General features: G+C 40.6%; 1 protein-coding gene and 1 non-coding gene across 5 annotated transcripts in view; both read right to left on the reverse strand.

Moving 5' to 3' along the window:
- The window catches only part of TIPIN (TIMELESS interacting protein), a 32,441-nt gene that overhangs the window by 1,612 nt on the left and 12,612 nt on the right, over positions 1-18,217 (reverse strand). For 2 of the 4 annotated variants that reach the window (XM_043523823.1, XM_043523822.1), the window contains 7 exons: positions 14,556-14,710; positions 11,091-11,184; positions 9,583-9,658; positions 6,813-6,935; positions 5,520-5,585; positions 5,263-5,326; positions 1,372-1,575 (listed from right to left, as the gene is read on the reverse strand). In XM_043523823.1, the coding sequence (XP_043379758.1) occupies positions 1,372-1,575; positions 5,263-5,326; positions 5,520-5,585; positions 6,813-6,935; positions 9,583-9,658; positions 11,091-11,184; positions 14,556-14,710 (782 nt within the window). Of the gene's footprint in view, positions 1-1,371; positions 1,576-5,262; positions 5,327-5,519; positions 5,586-6,812; positions 6,936-9,582; positions 9,659-11,090; positions 11,185-14,555; positions 14,711-14,890; positions 14,927-18,217 lie in introns of those variants that run through there. The other 2 variants (XM_043523824.1, XM_037909870.2) reach the window with 2 other exon arrangements.
- LOC114019438 lies at positions 3,280-3,415 on the reverse strand. The gene has a single exon (XR_003564498.2).

Here is an 18,217-nt window from a genome sequence, read left to right on the forward strand (position 1 = left end):
ACAGTTGACTAGCTATTAAGCAAAAAAAAAACCTGAGATCAAAACTAACTGGCACACACCCCTATGGCAGGGATTCTCAGCCTTTTCCTCAGTGAGGGCCCCCCTCCCCCCCAACATGCTATAAAAACTCCACATCCCAGCTGTGCCACAACAACGTTTTTCCTGTATATAAAAGCCAGGGCTGGCATTAGGAGGTATCAAAGAGGGCAACTGCCCAGGGCCCCACACCACAGTGGGTGCCACAAAGCTACATTGCTCGGGCTTTGGCATCTGGTAGTGGGTCTCAGGCCCCAGGCTTCAGTCCCATTCAGCAGGGCTTTGGCTTTCTTCCCTGGGCCCCAGCAAATCTAATGCTAGTCATGCTTGGTGGACCCCTGAAACCTGCTTGCGGCCCCAGACCTCTGGTTGAGAACCACTGTCCTATGGTACCAGTACTTTCAGGTTAGGCATTACGTTTCTCAACTGTCTATAGAACAGCTTTTCTAGACAGCTAACTTTAATAGAAACAATGGCATCTGGACAAAAAACCCCAAAAACTAATTTGTAGCACCTTTTCAGACAACTTTCCTAACAAAGAAAAAAAAAAGTGTCTGTATGACATGCTGGGAATGGATCTATATAGACAAATCACTCCAGAGGAATGGAGTCTGATCTACAAAAAAGGACCAGCAACCTCAGTCTGTAGCATGATAAGAAAATTTATTTGAGGTACTATTTCAGTGGTACCCTCACACCCATCAGGTTAATAGATGGATACATTCTGGAGAAATTATGGTGAAAGATTTTTATGCACAGATGATGGCCATATCTAGCCAGAGAGTACTGGGATGGAATTTGTAACCAAATATCACAAATAATTGGATATTTATTACCAATGTATCCTTTGCTTTGTATCCTGGGGCTTCCTAGTGGAAATGGTCACACAGCAGGAAATGAAGAATTATCTTATCTACTACTAGTAGGCTATTGATAGCCTCCCACTTGGGGGTGGGGAAAGAGGAGGAAGAGCAAGGGCACAGCAGACTCAGGGGAAGGGGTGGGGGCCTTGGGGGAAGAAGTGGAGTGACGCTGGGGCAGAGCCAGAGGTTGAGCAGTGAGCACCCTGTAGCACACTGGAAAGTTGGCACCTGTAGTTCCAGCCCCGGAGTTGGCGCCTATGCAAGGAGCTGCATATTAAACCTCTGAAGAGCTGCATGTGGCTCTGGAGCCACAGGTTGGCCATCCCTGCCCTAGAAAATCAGCTGCTTTTTTAAATGTATTTTTAAAGCATGTCCTGTGCTCTTCTTTGGTTTGATGGTGTGGGCTTTGAGATTTCTAAGCTATGAACATTACTTATCAGCATTTAAACTGCAAAATTCTGTTACTATTTACCATTTTGTTGTGACTGACTGTTAAATTGCAACTTTGCCTGTCTTCTTTCCAAGGCTAGTTGCCGGTTTCTCTCAATTCTTCGCTGTTGCTCCTCTGTCAGGGCAGTACTTGAGTGAGAATCAAATTCTTCCTTCACATGTTCAGAAAAGGGGTCTAATTCTTCTTCAGGAAACATTTTGAGCCCATTATTTCCCCCTCCACTACCTGTATATAAAAAGGCATGAGTAAAAACCATCAGCACTTTTGAAGCCAAAGTTTTACTATTAGTGAAACCAAAAGTTTCAATGTAGGTCTAAGATTGTAAAACCACGTTAGAAAATAAATTTTAAAATCGTAAAGACTACATTGGTAGCTAGAGATAATTCACTGGTTTAAAATGAGGCTAAATAGTGGGCCTCTGATTTTTTATAAAATCTGTGTTCTTTCCCCCTGGAATACTAACAGTGTTGACCAGCACCAAATAGACCACATTAAAAAAAAAACAACATTAAAAGTTCTGAATGCACAGGGGTTTTTGGTTTTTCTGTTTTGTGTTTTTGGCTGCACCAGGGTCCATACATTGGGCTTGAAGGTTTGAGGTGAATAAGAGGTAGGACAAAGGGCTTGTCTTCACATACAGTCTTGCAGTGCTGCCGCTGTAGCACTTTAGTGAACATGCTACTATGCCAACGGGAGAACTTCTCCTGTTGGCATAGTTAATCTACCTCCCTGAGTGTGGATTTTTATACCGATATAAGTCTGGCCAAATCAATGACACATTAAATCCTCGTTAAAAGGTTCAGATTCTCCACTGTGCCACATTTCCTCCTGGTGAAGAAAAATGGAGGGTTAGAGCTGACTGATTCTCTGATGCTGGGAATCAACAGGACATGTTCAAATACATTTGTTAATTTAGCTGTCTATAAAATGCAAAAACAGTCACTCTTTAGAACTCCTCATTATGCTGCTACAAATAGGGAATACTTATCACCATGACTGCCATATTTTACAATATGCAAAATGGAGGTAGAGAAATCGAGTGACTTGCGCAAGTGTACAGAGTATTAGAAATCAGGAGTTCCTGGTTTTAACTCCATTATAGACACACCCCTCTCCCAGCAGAGTAGAGGATTAGGGCGTCCTTTCACTTGAAAGGAATGCATCTCAGAAGTGCCCCAAGGCAATGAGATGGCAGAAAATGTTTTTGAATAGAATTTTCAAGCTGACTTCCGCCAAGCAACTGCTCAAATTTTTCAACTACTTCTGAAAATTCTCTATGAAACATCTCTCTTTGAAATCTGAGGACTGGTCTACACTAGGAAATTATATTTATGTCGCTCAGGGGTGTGAAAAATTCAGACCCCTGAGCAACGCAGTTAAACTGACCTAATACGCAACGTAGATAGCGTTAGGTTGACAGGAAAATTCTCCCGTCGACCTAGCTACCACCGCTCAGGGAGGTGGATTACCAATGCCGTCGGGAGAACCCCTCCTGTTGGTATAGGCAGTAGTGCAGCTGTGCTGCTGCAGTGTTTTAAATGCAGACAAACCCTGGGGCATCTATCACAGCGGTATAACTGCTAGTGCCATTAGTCTTAATCGCTCTCTTTAAAAAAAAAAAAAAAGACAGCAGAATCTTGATTTTATGAATGCCAATCTTACGAACAACCTGTAATAAAAACTATTTTTCCCTGACTGGGAGGGTGGGAGGGAAATAAGTCACATAAATGTGTTGCTGAAGAACAAGTGAACATCCCTGCACATTCTGACACCTTGAGTGCATTGACCAACTGCCTGGCATTGGTTTGAAGGACAAGAAGAAACTGATGCAGTGCAGCATACCTACTGTAATTTTGAGTTGTTCAATTTTATTAACTCCTCAATCAGTTTGTAAAATTGGTGTTCTACTATAACATGATTTTAAAAACTAGTGTATGGAGCCATCGCACAGGAAGTCTGATAACTAGACAGACTCTGTCGGCAGGAACCATGTGTTTTAATGTACGTGGCTGCTTAGGGTTGCATTAGATTACTAACAAATACAACCAACAGCAAATACAGCCACATTTATGTAGTTGCACTAATGTCTCACACTGGGTTTGAACTCATGTCTCCTGCACAACATATTTGATCACAAAGCTAGTTAGCTTTTTCTCAGCACTGTTTTTCATGGCACGGGGTCACCTGAAGTGTCATTCACACATTGTCCTATTATCTTTTTTTTTCAGAAACACTGCAGTGAAAGCATGAGTGTTACGAAACACTGTCTGTACATTAACATCTGCGTTCTCTAAAGGTTTTCTGCATTTAATGACAAAATGGTCTATGGACATACGTTTTTGTGTCTATGCTATTCAGTAAGATACCTCATATTTGCACATGATCAATTAAAATTGATAAAATAAGCCTCACTATTTTTTCTAGTATTAACTCTTGTGCTTATAGTTTATATTTCTTGACTTTACATGCCAACATTGTTCCATTGTCACACAGAGGAGAACCTACACAATATTAATAGATCCTTCCCAAAATGAAGTAGATAAACTGGGCTATGATAAGGATTGGCCCCAGTCACAGTATCTCCCTCTTCAGGCTGACTCACTGTGGGACAATAAGGAGGCCAGAAGACAAAAAAAACACTCAACATGAAAAGGAACAAGGAAGTATAAAAAGAATTGACTGAGATGACTGCAACCCCCTGTGGACACAATTTATTTATTGTGTAGCTCCAAGACATCATCTAGACTGGAGATTTGGCCAGATTACAGTCACTGCTATAGAGGCAACAGCATCTGGTCACTAATCTAATCAGCTCCCCATGGTAACTAATACCTCATCTAGATAATTTAGAACTACTGCTCATAGCACAGCCTAAACAGATTTTATCCACAATGAAACAAGCCGACAAGGAAGGTGGTAATATGTTTCACTAGTTCTCCCACAGAATGATCATAGAGAAAAAGGGAAAGATTTCTTACTGCTTGCTCACCATAAGCAATGAGGACCCAAGGGAGAACTATGGTCTGTTACTTCTCTCTAGTATTACAATTTCTTTCACAACACTAACTGAATCCAATTCACTTTTCATGCAAGGAAAACATTTTTCCACAGACTAGTAATAAGACTACTTTCTGGTTCATCTGAAACACTATTTGATTATATAAAGAACTGTTGCATTAGCCACTTCAAAATTCCCTATTGCCATTAAAAAAAAAAAAAGTATGATTTTGAGATAGTGGAAAGAATTAAAAGGAGTAGTACGTACACAGAGAGCTAAATACAGTAGTGGCAGCAGACACCAATAAGTATTTTTAACAAGAAAAGAATCATCATATAGACTGACTACTCTGTTAAAATGGGAAACTTATACATACATAAATCACTTGATGTACTTAATGAACCTTCTATTTCCTATCAACCACAGACTAGTAAACTGCAAGAGCACTTCGATTCTGCACCTCTACAGGTGAAGTGGAACCCTAATATTCATTTTATGTCAAAATAGAAAGCTTCTCGAAGCCTCTAACAAGTCAAACATTGTTGATGTCCTGCTTTTGGGTTAATGTATTATCCACTACCTATTTCCCTGCTGAGAATGGATAATAAGATGTTGAGAAACTTCTCCTTTACTGAAAGCTACTCATCTCTAGAGATATATATAGCCTGATCAGGCTGTAGAGGATAGACTTAAATTTAATCAAAGAAAATTTAGCATAATTCTATAAGTCTTCTACAGAGGCATGTTATTAAAAGCGAGGACCAGATAATCCTAGGAGTTCCCCCCTACCCCCATACAAGGATGCAGATGTATTATTTTTCCATTGTACCTTATTTTTTCATTGACTGTGAAAGTTGAGAACAAGTTAATGTTTAAATAAACTACTGGAACAAGCTGCAGAAAAGCATACATGCCTTCATTACTTGTAAAATCTTCATGCAAAATTGGAAGATCAAGCCTAATTCGCTTTAAGCAGGTCTGAAATGAGAACAGATGCTGTTTATTATAGATCAATGTTTTCACCAAAACATCTTTGCACTATTTCTCAGTAAAACAAGAGAGTTACATAAAGCTTAATGTAAAACCTGAAACTTAATAGGTAAATTTATATACAACTGAGGATACAGGGTGTAATCACAGGGCTTCCTGCCACCACACCAGGCGCGCACACCTTTACTAACATTTCAATCACTGATGTCCTGCATAGTCCAGAAGGAAGAAAACCACATTGGGGTCCCTAGGGAAAAGAAAATCAGCTAAATGGTATGCTGCCTTCCATCTACTCACCGTTCTCACACCTACATCAGAATGGAAGAGAAGCTGAACTTGGCAGTAAGCCTCTCTCTCCCTCCAAAAAATTTTAGTATAAATTTATGGAGCTTAATACCATATTAATTCCTACAGGACTTGATCTTCCACTGCCTTTCCCCAAACCCTGGATTCTGCAGAGTGCAACAATGGACTGGCAGTAAATAGCAGCATAATTACTGGTCCTGCCATACTGATGCAGCTTGAAGCAAGTACTGTGGGGCCTCTGGCTTCCACTTCTTTTATTGGTTCACCCTTAACCAATTCCACTATGCTACACCCGTGTCAAAACTTGTGAGATTTTGAATTACTTTGTTTCCCTCCATATGCTCTTGTATTAGAAGAGATGGTTACGAGCCTCTGTATGTATTAGACCAGGTCAGATAAAATTTAACATCTGTGAGTCAATCAGTTTTAGCAATATAACCTGAATGTCTCCAACAGCCAGGCTAAGAGGAATTGGAGCACATTTTACTTTTAACCAATACAGAGGAAAGTAGACAGATTGTGAACAATTGCCTCTTTTGCTAGGCTTTTGGCGACTAAAAGTTTTCCTACTCAGGTCTCCATTCACAGTTGTCTACTGGTCTGCTATTTTCGCCTGTGAGGTATCATCTCTTTCTAGGTGATGGTAAAGTGTTTAACCTGCTGCTAACCTGCTTTCACCCTCTTTTCCCCTCCCAGGAAGATCTGTGCCTTTCTTCACAGTTCCTTACAATTCCTCTTTCCCTGCTTCTCTGTTTGGGCTGAAACTCTGTGCTGTTAGAAGTTTGTTTTTCGGGTTCCCCATCTTTCCTTAAGCAGTGCAGGAAACAGCACACCTACTAAACACTCTGCTGCAGATGTAAATGTAAAAATAAATTCCAGCACTCCAAAATAACTTACTTTGGTAATAAAGGATGCACCTACAAGTTACAGCATGTTCTCTGAAATACTGTTTCGAATGAAAGGTAATGTATAATGAACTCTTAAACAATTTATTGAACACTGATTGAGATTGTTACTTCAATTAAATGAAGATGTGCATTTAATTAATTATTTAGGAGAGCATTATAACTTGTCTTCCTTTTTTGCACAGTATTATTCTCCCAAACTCTGCCTCTTGTACAATATGATATTTGTAACAAAATAAAAAAAGTACATGACAAGCACTCACTTGAACTTCCTTTTTATTTCCCAAAGACTCTACTCTCTCCATGAAATCATCAAACTGCAGTTTAGGGAACAGCCTATGAGCCCAGTGTTCCATGTGTCGTAAAAGTGTCTTCAAGTCCTCTGTCTGGAACATAAATAAATGACATGCCATTCCAACAGTTGGATAAGTCTGCAGATTATAGCGTGAGAAACATTTTCAAAGAGACACTGGTAGCACTTGTTTTTTGCAAGGCTGAAAGTCTCCTGAAAACTGAACAGGTAAGTGTATCAGGTGATCTTACATTGTACTAGATAAATTAATGATTGCTATTATGGGCTATTACAAAAGAGTGTAGCCAATCTATAATAAGAATGGTGATCAGCATTCAGATACACACCTGCACAGACTTTAAAAGCACCTTTTCAGAAACCTATAAATTGAAAATTATTTTTTTTGTAAACAAAAGCTCTTTAACAGAAGAGAAAAAAAACAAACAAGTGGTGAAAGATTCATTGTCACAATTGTGACAATCAGGGTCCAGAGACCCCAAGCAGAGAACAGAAGGTTTAAAACCCCCCAAAAGAGCAGATGAAGCAAATGACTGCGTACTGTATTATTGTACTATGCAAATGTATTGAGTAAAGTCTTATGAAAGCTTGCAATGTTCTGAACTTGATGATCATGAGATATGTAGACTCTGGTTCTGAATGTGGGTGGGTGGAAGGAGGAGGAAAGATGGAAAAGCGTTGTAAAAGCAGGTTTGCAATTGAGGTTTTCTTCCAGAAACTGAGGGGCAGTCATTTGGCAAGTGATGTCAGTGAAACTCTGGATTCTCCCTATGGCTAGGGCATACACTGGGAAACTGTTTAAAGGCAATAGGTATATGGAAGTGTAAAGCCTAAGGTTGCATCTTTTTTATTATACAAGTTACACAGTAATGTTTAAAGAACGAGGATACTTGTGGCACCTTAGAGACTAACAAATTTATTTGAGCATAAGCTTTCGTGGGCTAAAACCCACTTCACTGGATGCATGCAGTGGGAAATACAGTAAGAAGATTACACACACATACACACACCATGAAAAAATGGGTGCTGTTATAGTGTATGGCAACACCCATTTTTTCCATGTTCTCTGTATGTGTGTGTGTGTATATACACACACACACACACACACACACACACACACACAGTAGGAAGATATATATATAAAAATGGGTGTTGCCATACACACTATAACAGCACCATTTTTTCATGGGGGTGTGTGTGTGTCTGTGTTTGAGATCTTCCTATTGTATTTTCCACTGCATACATCCAATGAAGTGGGTTTTAGCCCACGAAAGTTTATGCTCAAATTTGTTAGTCTCTAAGGTGCCACAAGTACTCCTCATTCTTTTTGTTGATACAGACTAACACGGCTACCATTCTGAAACAGTAATGTTTACTCTCCCTTCCTATTTCATCTTTGAATCTGTGGCTTTTCTATTCAATAAACCTTTAGTTTATTTTTACTCCAAGTAAACAGCAGAAACTGTGTTCCCCCAAAGTCAACTGATAACTGAGGGGCAAGATTCATGCCTTTAGGGGTGATGAACCAAAGGGGAAAAATCAGAGGTATGGTAGTTAAGAACTCGGGGAGGATGGATTTGGGGAGACATGGGGATAGAAGGGTTATTGGTGTCACCCTGCAAGAAGTAACTAGGCTGGTGGAAACCAGGGTGAGACTTTGTGGGCAGGTGGCTTGTGTCAGGGATCTGAGCCATAGTAGCACAGCATTAAGGGACCCCAAGGTTATACGGCAGGTGATAACAGAACCCCTAACTGGGTGATCCCTAAAATATCACAAAAATAGTCTAACATTAACTGAATTACAAGAATTAAATATAGATATATTTTTAAAACCATCCCATTCTTGCAAATATTTCAGATCAGATCCTTAGTTTTGCCGAAGTCCTTTTCATGCTACTGCTGCTGTGATACAAAGGGAATTTAAAATGACCTCAGATAGGTTTACACCAAATGCTTTTCCCACCACTTCAAGTGGAGAATCATGTCCAAGGGTGAGACCAGAGCACACAGGACTTCAGCTGATCCTCTAACAATGGAACATTCCAACTCAGTGTCATTTAGAATGGCCCCCCAAAATGCTTAAGTACATGCAATGTTGTAACTGAGATTTTACAAAGTCAAGGAATTTGGTGGTTCCCATAGCAATCATAGCAGTCCACATACATCGTATGTTCTATTCTAGTCATGTTAATTTATTCTTTAAGGTTAAAAATTAAATTACAGCTGTTGTGGGAACAATAACTTTGAATTTCCTAGTACTTTCCTAACTTTTGTATGTGTAAAACTTAATTAAACCACGTTATTAAGTCAAACTATTCAAAGACACTAACAATATCTGTTGAGAACAGAATAATCAGTCTTATTACCCTCCCAAAGTTTAAAAACAATCATTCTGTGGGCACACCAAAAGTTCCAGCAGAATGGTTCTAGTTTGGAAAGTTAACTAGAAATGGTTTAAGGTCAGGATGCATTTTTCTGATCATATTTCTTCAGTTGATGTAGCTTAATATGACTGAAAAATCCCCAACAAGATGCATTTGAAATAGCATTAGCTGGCCCTATTTTAGTCTAGGGTGAAGATTTTATACATTTTTAGAAGGTAATGTTTGATTTAGTTCTGGAGCTGTACTTCACTCCTCCCAATTACAAAGAAAAAAAAAGTAAACCTTTCATCCAAACTATATTCCTAAGAAACAGGATAAAAATTGTTCAATATTTCTTACCTCATGTCCTTTACCCTTAAATTTTGCATTATCAAATACATGTCGCAAGGCTGGAAGTCCTCTCTCTGAAATTATCCTGTGAATATGAAAAATGTCCCGAGTTACTATGGTTTTCAATTTTTTTTTTTTTTAAAAGTTATTCAACTAGAAATTCTAAAGCTTACTATTTGTGATTTTTTATTAGGGCTGTCGATTAATCACAGTTAACTCACGCAATTAACTCAAAAAAATTAATTGCACTGTTAAACAATAGAATACCAATTGAAATTTATTAAATATTTTGGATGTTTTTCTACATTTTCAAATATATTTATTTCAATTACAACACAGAATACAGAGTGTACAGTATTCACTTCATATTTTTATTACAAATATTTGCACTGTAAAATGCTAAAAGAAATAATATGTTTCAATTCACTTCATACAAGTACTGTAGTGCAATCTCTATCATGAAAGCGCAACTTACAAATGTTGATTTTTTTTTTTTGTTACATAACTGCACTCAAAAAACAAAACAATGTAAAACTTCAGAGCCTACAAGTCCACTCAGTCCTACTTCTTGTTCAGCCAATCGCTAAGACAAACAAGTTTGTTTACATTTATGGGAGATAATGCATGGCACTTTTGTAGCCGGCATTGCAAGGTATTTACATGAGATATGCCAAACATTTGTATTCCTCAATCAGGATCAGGGCCACATTGTACAGTGTCTAATACAAACGTAATAAAAAACGGTCCCAGCCCTAACAATTTACAGTCTATGTGGAACAGAGAGGATGACCAGTGCTAGTATACAGATAACCAAAAGGTTAATATTGAATGCTTCCAAGACACTCAAGTATGATATCCTAGAACAACATTTAGTATACCTAAAAGACACATCTTCACAATATAGGGATTCAGCCCTGTTTACTTTTCCATTTAAAAAGAAACAGAAGGACGCAGAAGGAAATTATTTTCTACTCCTTAACAATGCTAACTCCAACAAATATAATCTCGAGAGCAAGAATCTGTATAATATCTACAAAAATCAGATTTTACGGCACTTCACAAGACTGGATAACACCTGGGAAAGATCAACAGTCTGAAGTCTTATTTTGAAGGATTTCCCAATTAAAAAAAAAAAGTCAGAAGAAATATTCTTGAGGCAGGCTGAAATCTAAAATAATCTGAAGGACAGATAAAAGATATTATACAGAAAAAATGCACTCTCATATACGACACTTTACCAGTAAAACAGTTTTCATGTCCCAAAGCTCTTACAATAAAAGTATGATGTAGGATAACAGCACTATAAAGGTAAGTGAAGAACAAAAGGATCAGGTACATTTGGCAACAATAAGCTAAATATATTCATCTCTTAATCTAAAACCTGGTAATGACCAAGTGGTTAATGTGAAAACATATAAACACCCTAAATCAATTTCTGCCAGGCAGTCGCACAAAGATTACTATTTTTTGAACACTGAAATCATCACCAGTACATAGGAACATTGTGCAATAAATACCTTTGAGCATCTAATTTAGGTATTGGCCTTTTAACTGCCTTCTGTATAGACACAGTAGAATCCTTCGTTTGGGATGGTTTATTTCCATCTTGCTCTGACAAATAGAACACAACATACTATAAATCTATAATGCAAGTGATACAAACTATCATTACTCAAATTAATGTTTTGCATGTTTATGTTCTACTAATATCTCACTGGCTCTACCAGTTGCCAGTTTTCCTCTGAATGTTTACAGTGCACATTCTGTACATGTCACTGTGAATAACTGATGCCTGTATGTTCTCTCCTTCCTTTCCCCCCAAATGCACTTTATTAAAAAAGTGTTTAAAAAGAAAAAGGAATATTCCTGGTATCTTAAAAGAATGATCTTTTCTGGCAAATAATAAAACTATTTCCCATCTTAATGAAAAACTCTACTTTTAAAATGTGTACCTTATTTTGTTAATTAGTGTAAACAACAATAGACTGTGTGTGCTTTAACACCAAAAATCAAGGCTATAAATTATAACTATGGTGTCAGGAGTCCTTAAGGATTTTTTTTTTTTTTTGGGGGGGGGGGGGGGGGAGGGTGAGGAGGGGAAGAGAGGAGGAGTTAGCTGCAACAACAAAATAAAAGGTAACTAGACTAAGGCCTGATTGTGCAAAGATTTACACACGTGCTTAACTTTACACAATGCATAATCCTATTTCCTTAAACAGTGCATAAAGTTAAGCATGTGTTAAGAGTAAGGCTTAAGTTAAGTGCTCTCAGGGTAAAGCTATGTAAAACTGGTATCTATTTAGGGAGGCAAAACTTTCTCAAGTGCCCTAAGCCAATGGTATTCAAACTTTTTTCATTTGCGGATCCATAACAAATTTCGAATGGAGGTGTGGACCCTTTTGGAAATCTTAGGCATAGTCTGTAGACCCTCACTGCCCTAAACAGATGGTGATTAATTCAAAACTGAATGAAAAGTAGGGATGCTGACCAGAGCCACCTGAGTAATGGCCATGTCACCTAAACTTTAGAGAGTCATAGTAGAATAACCAACAAAGCAATACTTTAACAGTATTCTTGTTTTGGAGTCAACATGAGATTTCTCAGAGGATTACAAAAACAAGCCAAATTAATTTATTGGTAATTCTCACCCCCTCACTTTTTTCTTTTTCAAAGTATCCAAAAAGAAAGAGGCTCATACATAATTAATCCCCTCAGGTGAAAAATAAACTGGGATATACTGTATCAGCAAATTTTTAAAAATCCTTAGGAGTTTGCTAAATGAGCGTAGTGCATTAGATAGACAGAAGAGAAGAAAAGAACAGAGACATTGCAAAGAGAATTCTCTCTGTGACAGTCCTGATATAACTACAGACCTGGTAGCCATTGCCAGTTATGAAAGATAGATTTCTGGGAATCAAAAATAAAACAGCTGAACTCAGTGGAATATGGAAATAATATTACTGGATAACCCTGTAGGATATGACTAAGACCCTGACTGCGTAACGTGTTCTGAAAAGGCAGTTCCATGAACCAAAACTGACTTCAAACAGGACTCTATGTGGTCACAGGGTCCATCCTTACCGTTCTCATCACAAGACTAGGGTCTACGTTAATCAGATTTATTACAGTAATACCTAAGGGCCAATCAAGAATGGTGCCCCATTACTATAGGCACTGTACAATCTGTACATAAATTCTTATATTACAGGCTTTATTCTCTGAAGTTCAGAAAATTCAACAGTTGGGAAATTCATTTCCACATATCAACATTAGTGTGCTTATCCAAACCAATCTATTCCTGATCAGTAAGCGTTTCACTTTATTCTAAAAGGGATGTAAATCAAGAATCAAGGAATTCATATGTAAAATCTAATATTTGAGAAATGGAAGTTTAACATTATTCATAGTCAAAGTGTACCATCTTTATATAAAACAACTGTCCAGTCAACTTATTTGGCTATCAGATATTCAAGTCTTCCAAATTTTTAAACTAAGAATAAACGAGCTACCATAGTGAATCAGACCATGGACCATCTTGCCCAGTATCGTGTCTTGGACAGTGGCCCATACCAGAGCCTCAGGGGGCAATTATGGAGTGATCCACCATCTTGGCTTCTCATGGTCAGAAGTTTAGGGTTGCCCCAAACATGCGGTTGCATCCCTGACCCTCTGGCTTAATAGCCATTGATGGACTTATTCCTCATTAACTTATGCAGTCCTTGTTTTTAACCCAGTTATACTTTTGGCCACACAATATCCCACAGCAATGAGTTCCCCAGGTTATCTGTGTGTTGTGTGAAAAAGTACTTCCTCTTGTTTAATAGGCAGCAGGTTTAATACTATTTCTTAAAAGGTAAACAAAACTTCTCTATTCACTTTTTCAAAATCAAGAATGGAGTGATAGGCCTCCAACATATTCCCATCCCTAATCATCTCTCTTAATCTGAACAGTCCATAAACATTTTTGTTGCCCTTCTCTAACCTTCTTCTAGTTCCACTGTATCCTTTTTGAGATGGGGCAACTAGAATTGGATAGTATTCAAGGTGCGGGTACACCACAGATTTATAGAATGGCATTATGATATTTTATTTTCTATCCGTTTCCTAATAGTTTCTAACATATGGTTAGCTTTTTTGACCACTACTGTGCACGGAGCAGAAGTTTTCAGAGAAATATCAATGGTGACGCCGAGATCTCTTTTTTGGGTGCTAACAGCTAATTTGGAATCCACCGCTGTATATGTAAAGTTGGGATTATTTTTTCAGATGTGCTTTACTTTGCACTTATCAACATAGAATTTTATCTGCCATTTTATTTGTTGCCCAGTCACCCAGTTTTGTGAGATCCCCCTGTAATGCCTTGCACTCTATTTGGACTTAACTATCCTGATTAATTTTGCATCATCTGCAAGCTTTGCCACTTCCCTGTTCACCCCCTTAGAATTAAAATATATCCTGAAGTACTTAATAATTCGATTTTTCTTAATCCATATAATTACAACCTGTTATGCTTAGCACCCTTATTCTTCAGAATGTTACAACTCCTGTTCCATTAAAAAAAAAAAAAGTCACACTTTGCAATGTGTGAAAGTATTTTATTACTGGTAATCTGAAGCAAGTGGTGTTCACTGACTATTTGGTTTCTGTGTTGTAGTATTCATTCCTTTTCATTGATATTACAAGAATACAAGAATATATATTTTTCAGAATAAAAAAGTATATTGAAAGATCTATTTTGTTTTACAGATATTTTGATGGGGAGTGTGCAATACAGAAAATGTTTCCTTCCCCTGCACGGTTTATCATGCACAATCAGGTCCAATTTTAATTTACAGAAGCAGAACAATTTTTCCAATCAATTTTAGATAACTAGAATTTTATAAACCAGTTTAACAGAGTACGACACTAACACCACAGTCAATTTCACAGTATTTCAGTATCTATGCTGCAATACAGATTCTTTAGTTCTAGAAGATATTCACCTTCATTAGCGAGGGCTCCTTCAACATCATCTCTCCCTGGGGAGGAAGGAGGTGGAAGAGGTGGAAAAGTTTCATCTTCTGTATCATCGTACTCAGGAAGATCAAACAAGTTGTTTGCTAGTGGATCTATCATCTTCACAATTAAGCTTTTTCCCCTAAAGAAGAGTGTCAGACATTCAAATAGGTGGGGTGTGGAGAACAGGATGTGAACTATTAAAAAGATACACATACTTTGTCTGACAATACCCACATTTTATGGAAAATATGTTTGCCAGTTAACATGAGGGATTCAAAACATCAAGTAGTCCAGAAGATTAAAAGGATGGGATACTTACACAGATAACCACAGTGGTAGCCGTGTTAGTCTTCATCTGTAAAAGCGGCAGAGTCCTGTGGCACCTTATAGGCTAACAGATGCATTGGAGCATAAGCTTTCATGGGTGAATACCCACTTCATCGGATGCATGTAGTGGAAATTCCCAGAGGCAGGTATAAATATGCAAGCAAGAATCAGGCTAGGGATAGTGAGGTTAGTTCAATCAGGGAGGATGAGGCCCTCTTCTAGCAGCCGAGGTGTGAACACCAAGGGAGGAGAAACTGCTTGTAGTTGGCTAGCCATTCACAGTCTTTGTTTAATCCTGAGCTGATAGTGTCAAATTTGCAAATGAACTGAAGCTCAGCAGTTTCTCTTTGAAGTCTGGTCCTGAAGTTTTTTTTGCTACAGGATGGCTAGCTTTAAATCTGCTATTGTGTGTCCAGCGAGGCTGAAGTGTTCTCCTATAGGTTTTTGTATATTGCCATTCCTAATATCGGATGTGTGTCCATTTATCCTTTTACATAGGGACTGTCCAGTTTGGCCGATGTACATAGCAGAGGGGCATTGCTGGCACATGATGGCATATATTACATTGGTGGACGTGCAGGTGAATGAGCCGGTGATGGTGTGGCTGATCTGGTTAGGTCCTGTGATAGTGTGGCTGGTGTAGATATGTGGGCAGAGTTGGCATCGAGGTTTGTTGCCTGGATTGGTTTCTGAGTTAGAATTACTATGGTGCAGTGTGTAGTTGCTGGTGAGAATATGCTTCAGGTTGGCGGGTTGTCTGTGGGCGAGGACTGGCCTGCCCCCAAGGCCTGTGAAAGTGAGGGACTGCCGTCCAGGATGGGTTGTAGATCACTGATGATGTGTTGGAAAGGTTTTAGCTGAGGACTGTACGTGATGGCCAGTGGAGTTCTGTTGGTTTCTTCCTTGGGCTTGTCTTGCAGCAGGAGGCTTCTGGGTACACGTCTGGCTCTGCTGATCTGCTTCCTTACTTCCTCGTGTGGGTATCGTAGTTCTGAGAACGCTTGGTAAAGATCTTGTAGTTGTTGGTCTCTATAGACCGTAGTAACTCTAACTCAGGAACCAATCCATGCAACAAACCTCGATGCCAACTCTGCCCACATATCTACACCAGCGACACCATCACAGGACCTAACCAGATCAGCCACACAATCACCGGTTCATTCACCTGCACGTCCACCAATGTAATATACGCCATCATGTGCCAGCAATGCCCCTCTGCTATGTACGCTGGCCAAACTGGACAGTCCCTATGTAAAAGGATAATGGACACAAATCAGATATCAGGAATGGCAATATACAAAAACCTGTAGGAGAACAAAAAGAAAAGGAGTACTTGTGGCACCTTAGAGACTAACGAATTTATTTGAGCATAAGCTTTCGTGAGCTACAGGTTGGCAGGTTGTCTGTGGGTGACACTTCAACCTCATTAGACACACAATAGCAGATTTAAAGGTAGCCATCCTGCAGCAAAAAAACTTCAGGACCAGACTTCAGGGAGAAACTGCTGAGCTTCAGTTCATTTGCAAATTTGACACTATCAGCTCAGGATTAAACAAAGACTGTGAATGGCTAGCCAACTACAAAAGCAGTTTCTCCTCCCTTGGTGTTCACACCTCGACTGCCAGAAGAGGGCCTCATCCTCCCTGATTGAACTAACCTCACTATCCCTAGCCTGATTCTTGCTTGCATATTTATACCTGCCTCTGGGAATTTCCACTACATGCATCCGACGAAGTGGGTATTCACCCACGAAAGCTTATGCTCCAATATGTCTGTTAGCCTATAAGGTGCCACAGGACTCTGCCGCTTGCACAGATAAATTGACTGGACAGTTTCATTATGGGACATAAACAGGAGGGCTGGTCAAAAATTGTCTATCAAAACAGTCTGACAAAAATATTTGGTCATATTTTATGAGACATGTCTGCTTTCCATGGAAAACATTGTGTCAAAAAATGAAAACATTCTGGGGTATTTTTTATGACAAAAAAAATAATCCAACCAGCTCTAACAGAAATCTTTGTGCTTCAAAGCATAATTTAACCCCAAATTAATGGGGCTAGAGATAAAACCTTCCCCTGTCACCAAGCTATTCCATAATGACCGATTATGAGAGGGGTGGATAACCTACAGCATGCGGGCTGGAAGCCCCAAGCCTTGGCATCCCCCCAGCAGAGCTGGAGCCGGGAGCACTGGCTCACCCCATTGCAGGGGAAGCTGGTGTTGCCAGGCCGTTAAAACTCTGGTTGGCTCCACACAGCCCCCAGAAGCGGCCGGCATGTCCCTGCAGCCCCCTAGGAGCAGGAGTGACCAGGGAAGCTCCACGCACACTGCCCACCACCAGTGCCAGCTCCACAGTTCCCACTGGCCGGGAACAGCAGACAATGTTAGCTGTGGGGGTGGCACCTGTGGGCGTGGGCAGCACGCACCGTGCAGACCCTCCTGGCTGCGCCTCCGCCTAGGGGCCGGACATGTTGGCTGCTTCTGGGAACAGTGCGGAGGTCGGGCGGGCAGGCAGGGAGCCTGCCTTAGCCCTGCTGCCGACCAGGAGCCGCCGGAGGTAAGCACCACCCGGCCGGAGCCTGCACACTGAACCCCCTGTCCCAGGTCAGAACCCCACCCCCACCCTAACTCCCTCCCAGAGCCCACATCCCAAACCTCCTCCCAACCCCCTACCCCAGCTGTGAGCCCACTCCCGCATGCCAAACCTTGGCCGCAGCCCAGAGCCCCCTCCTGCACCTCAAACTCCTAGGCCACAGCCGCCCCCCCCCTCCCCCAGAGCTCACACCCCAACCACCGTCCCAGCCTGGAGCCCCCTTCCACACCCTGAACCCCTCATTTCTGCCCCCTCCCCAGAGTTTAGGGGACACCCCCAGCCTCTACGCCCTCCCCCCAGGCTGTGTGTGGCCTGCTACTGATTTTTTCTGTGCGTCAGTGGCCCCTGATAGAAAAAGGTTCCCCAGCCCTGCATTGTGAGGATTTTAGTGCTTTCCCCTGAAGCAGCTGGTCCACTGCTAGAGACAGGTTCGACAGGCCGTCAGCTTGACCCACTCGGGCAGTTCCTAAGGTCCCCAAAACTAGAGAGAGAAATAGTTGGCCTCCGATCTCCTTCAGTTACAGGCGTCCGATCGGTACCCGCAGCAGGAGGCGGAGCCATCTCCAGGCACGGGTGGCTGTTGGACTGCCCGTGTGCCCGCTACACGGCTCCGCCGGGGGTCGGCAGGCTCCGGGCTGGGCCACAGCTCAGCCGGCTGCGCGAGGCCAGCGGGCGACACGGCCCTCCACAGTCGAGGTGCCCAGGGCCAGGCGATCCCGCTCC

Source organism: Chelonia mydas, chromosome 10 (genome assembly GCF_015237465.2).
Source record: "Chelonia mydas isolate rCheMyd1 chromosome 10, rCheMyd1.pri.v2, whole genome shotgun sequence".
NCBI lineage: Eukaryota > Metazoa > Chordata > Testudines > Cheloniidae > Chelonia > Chelonia mydas.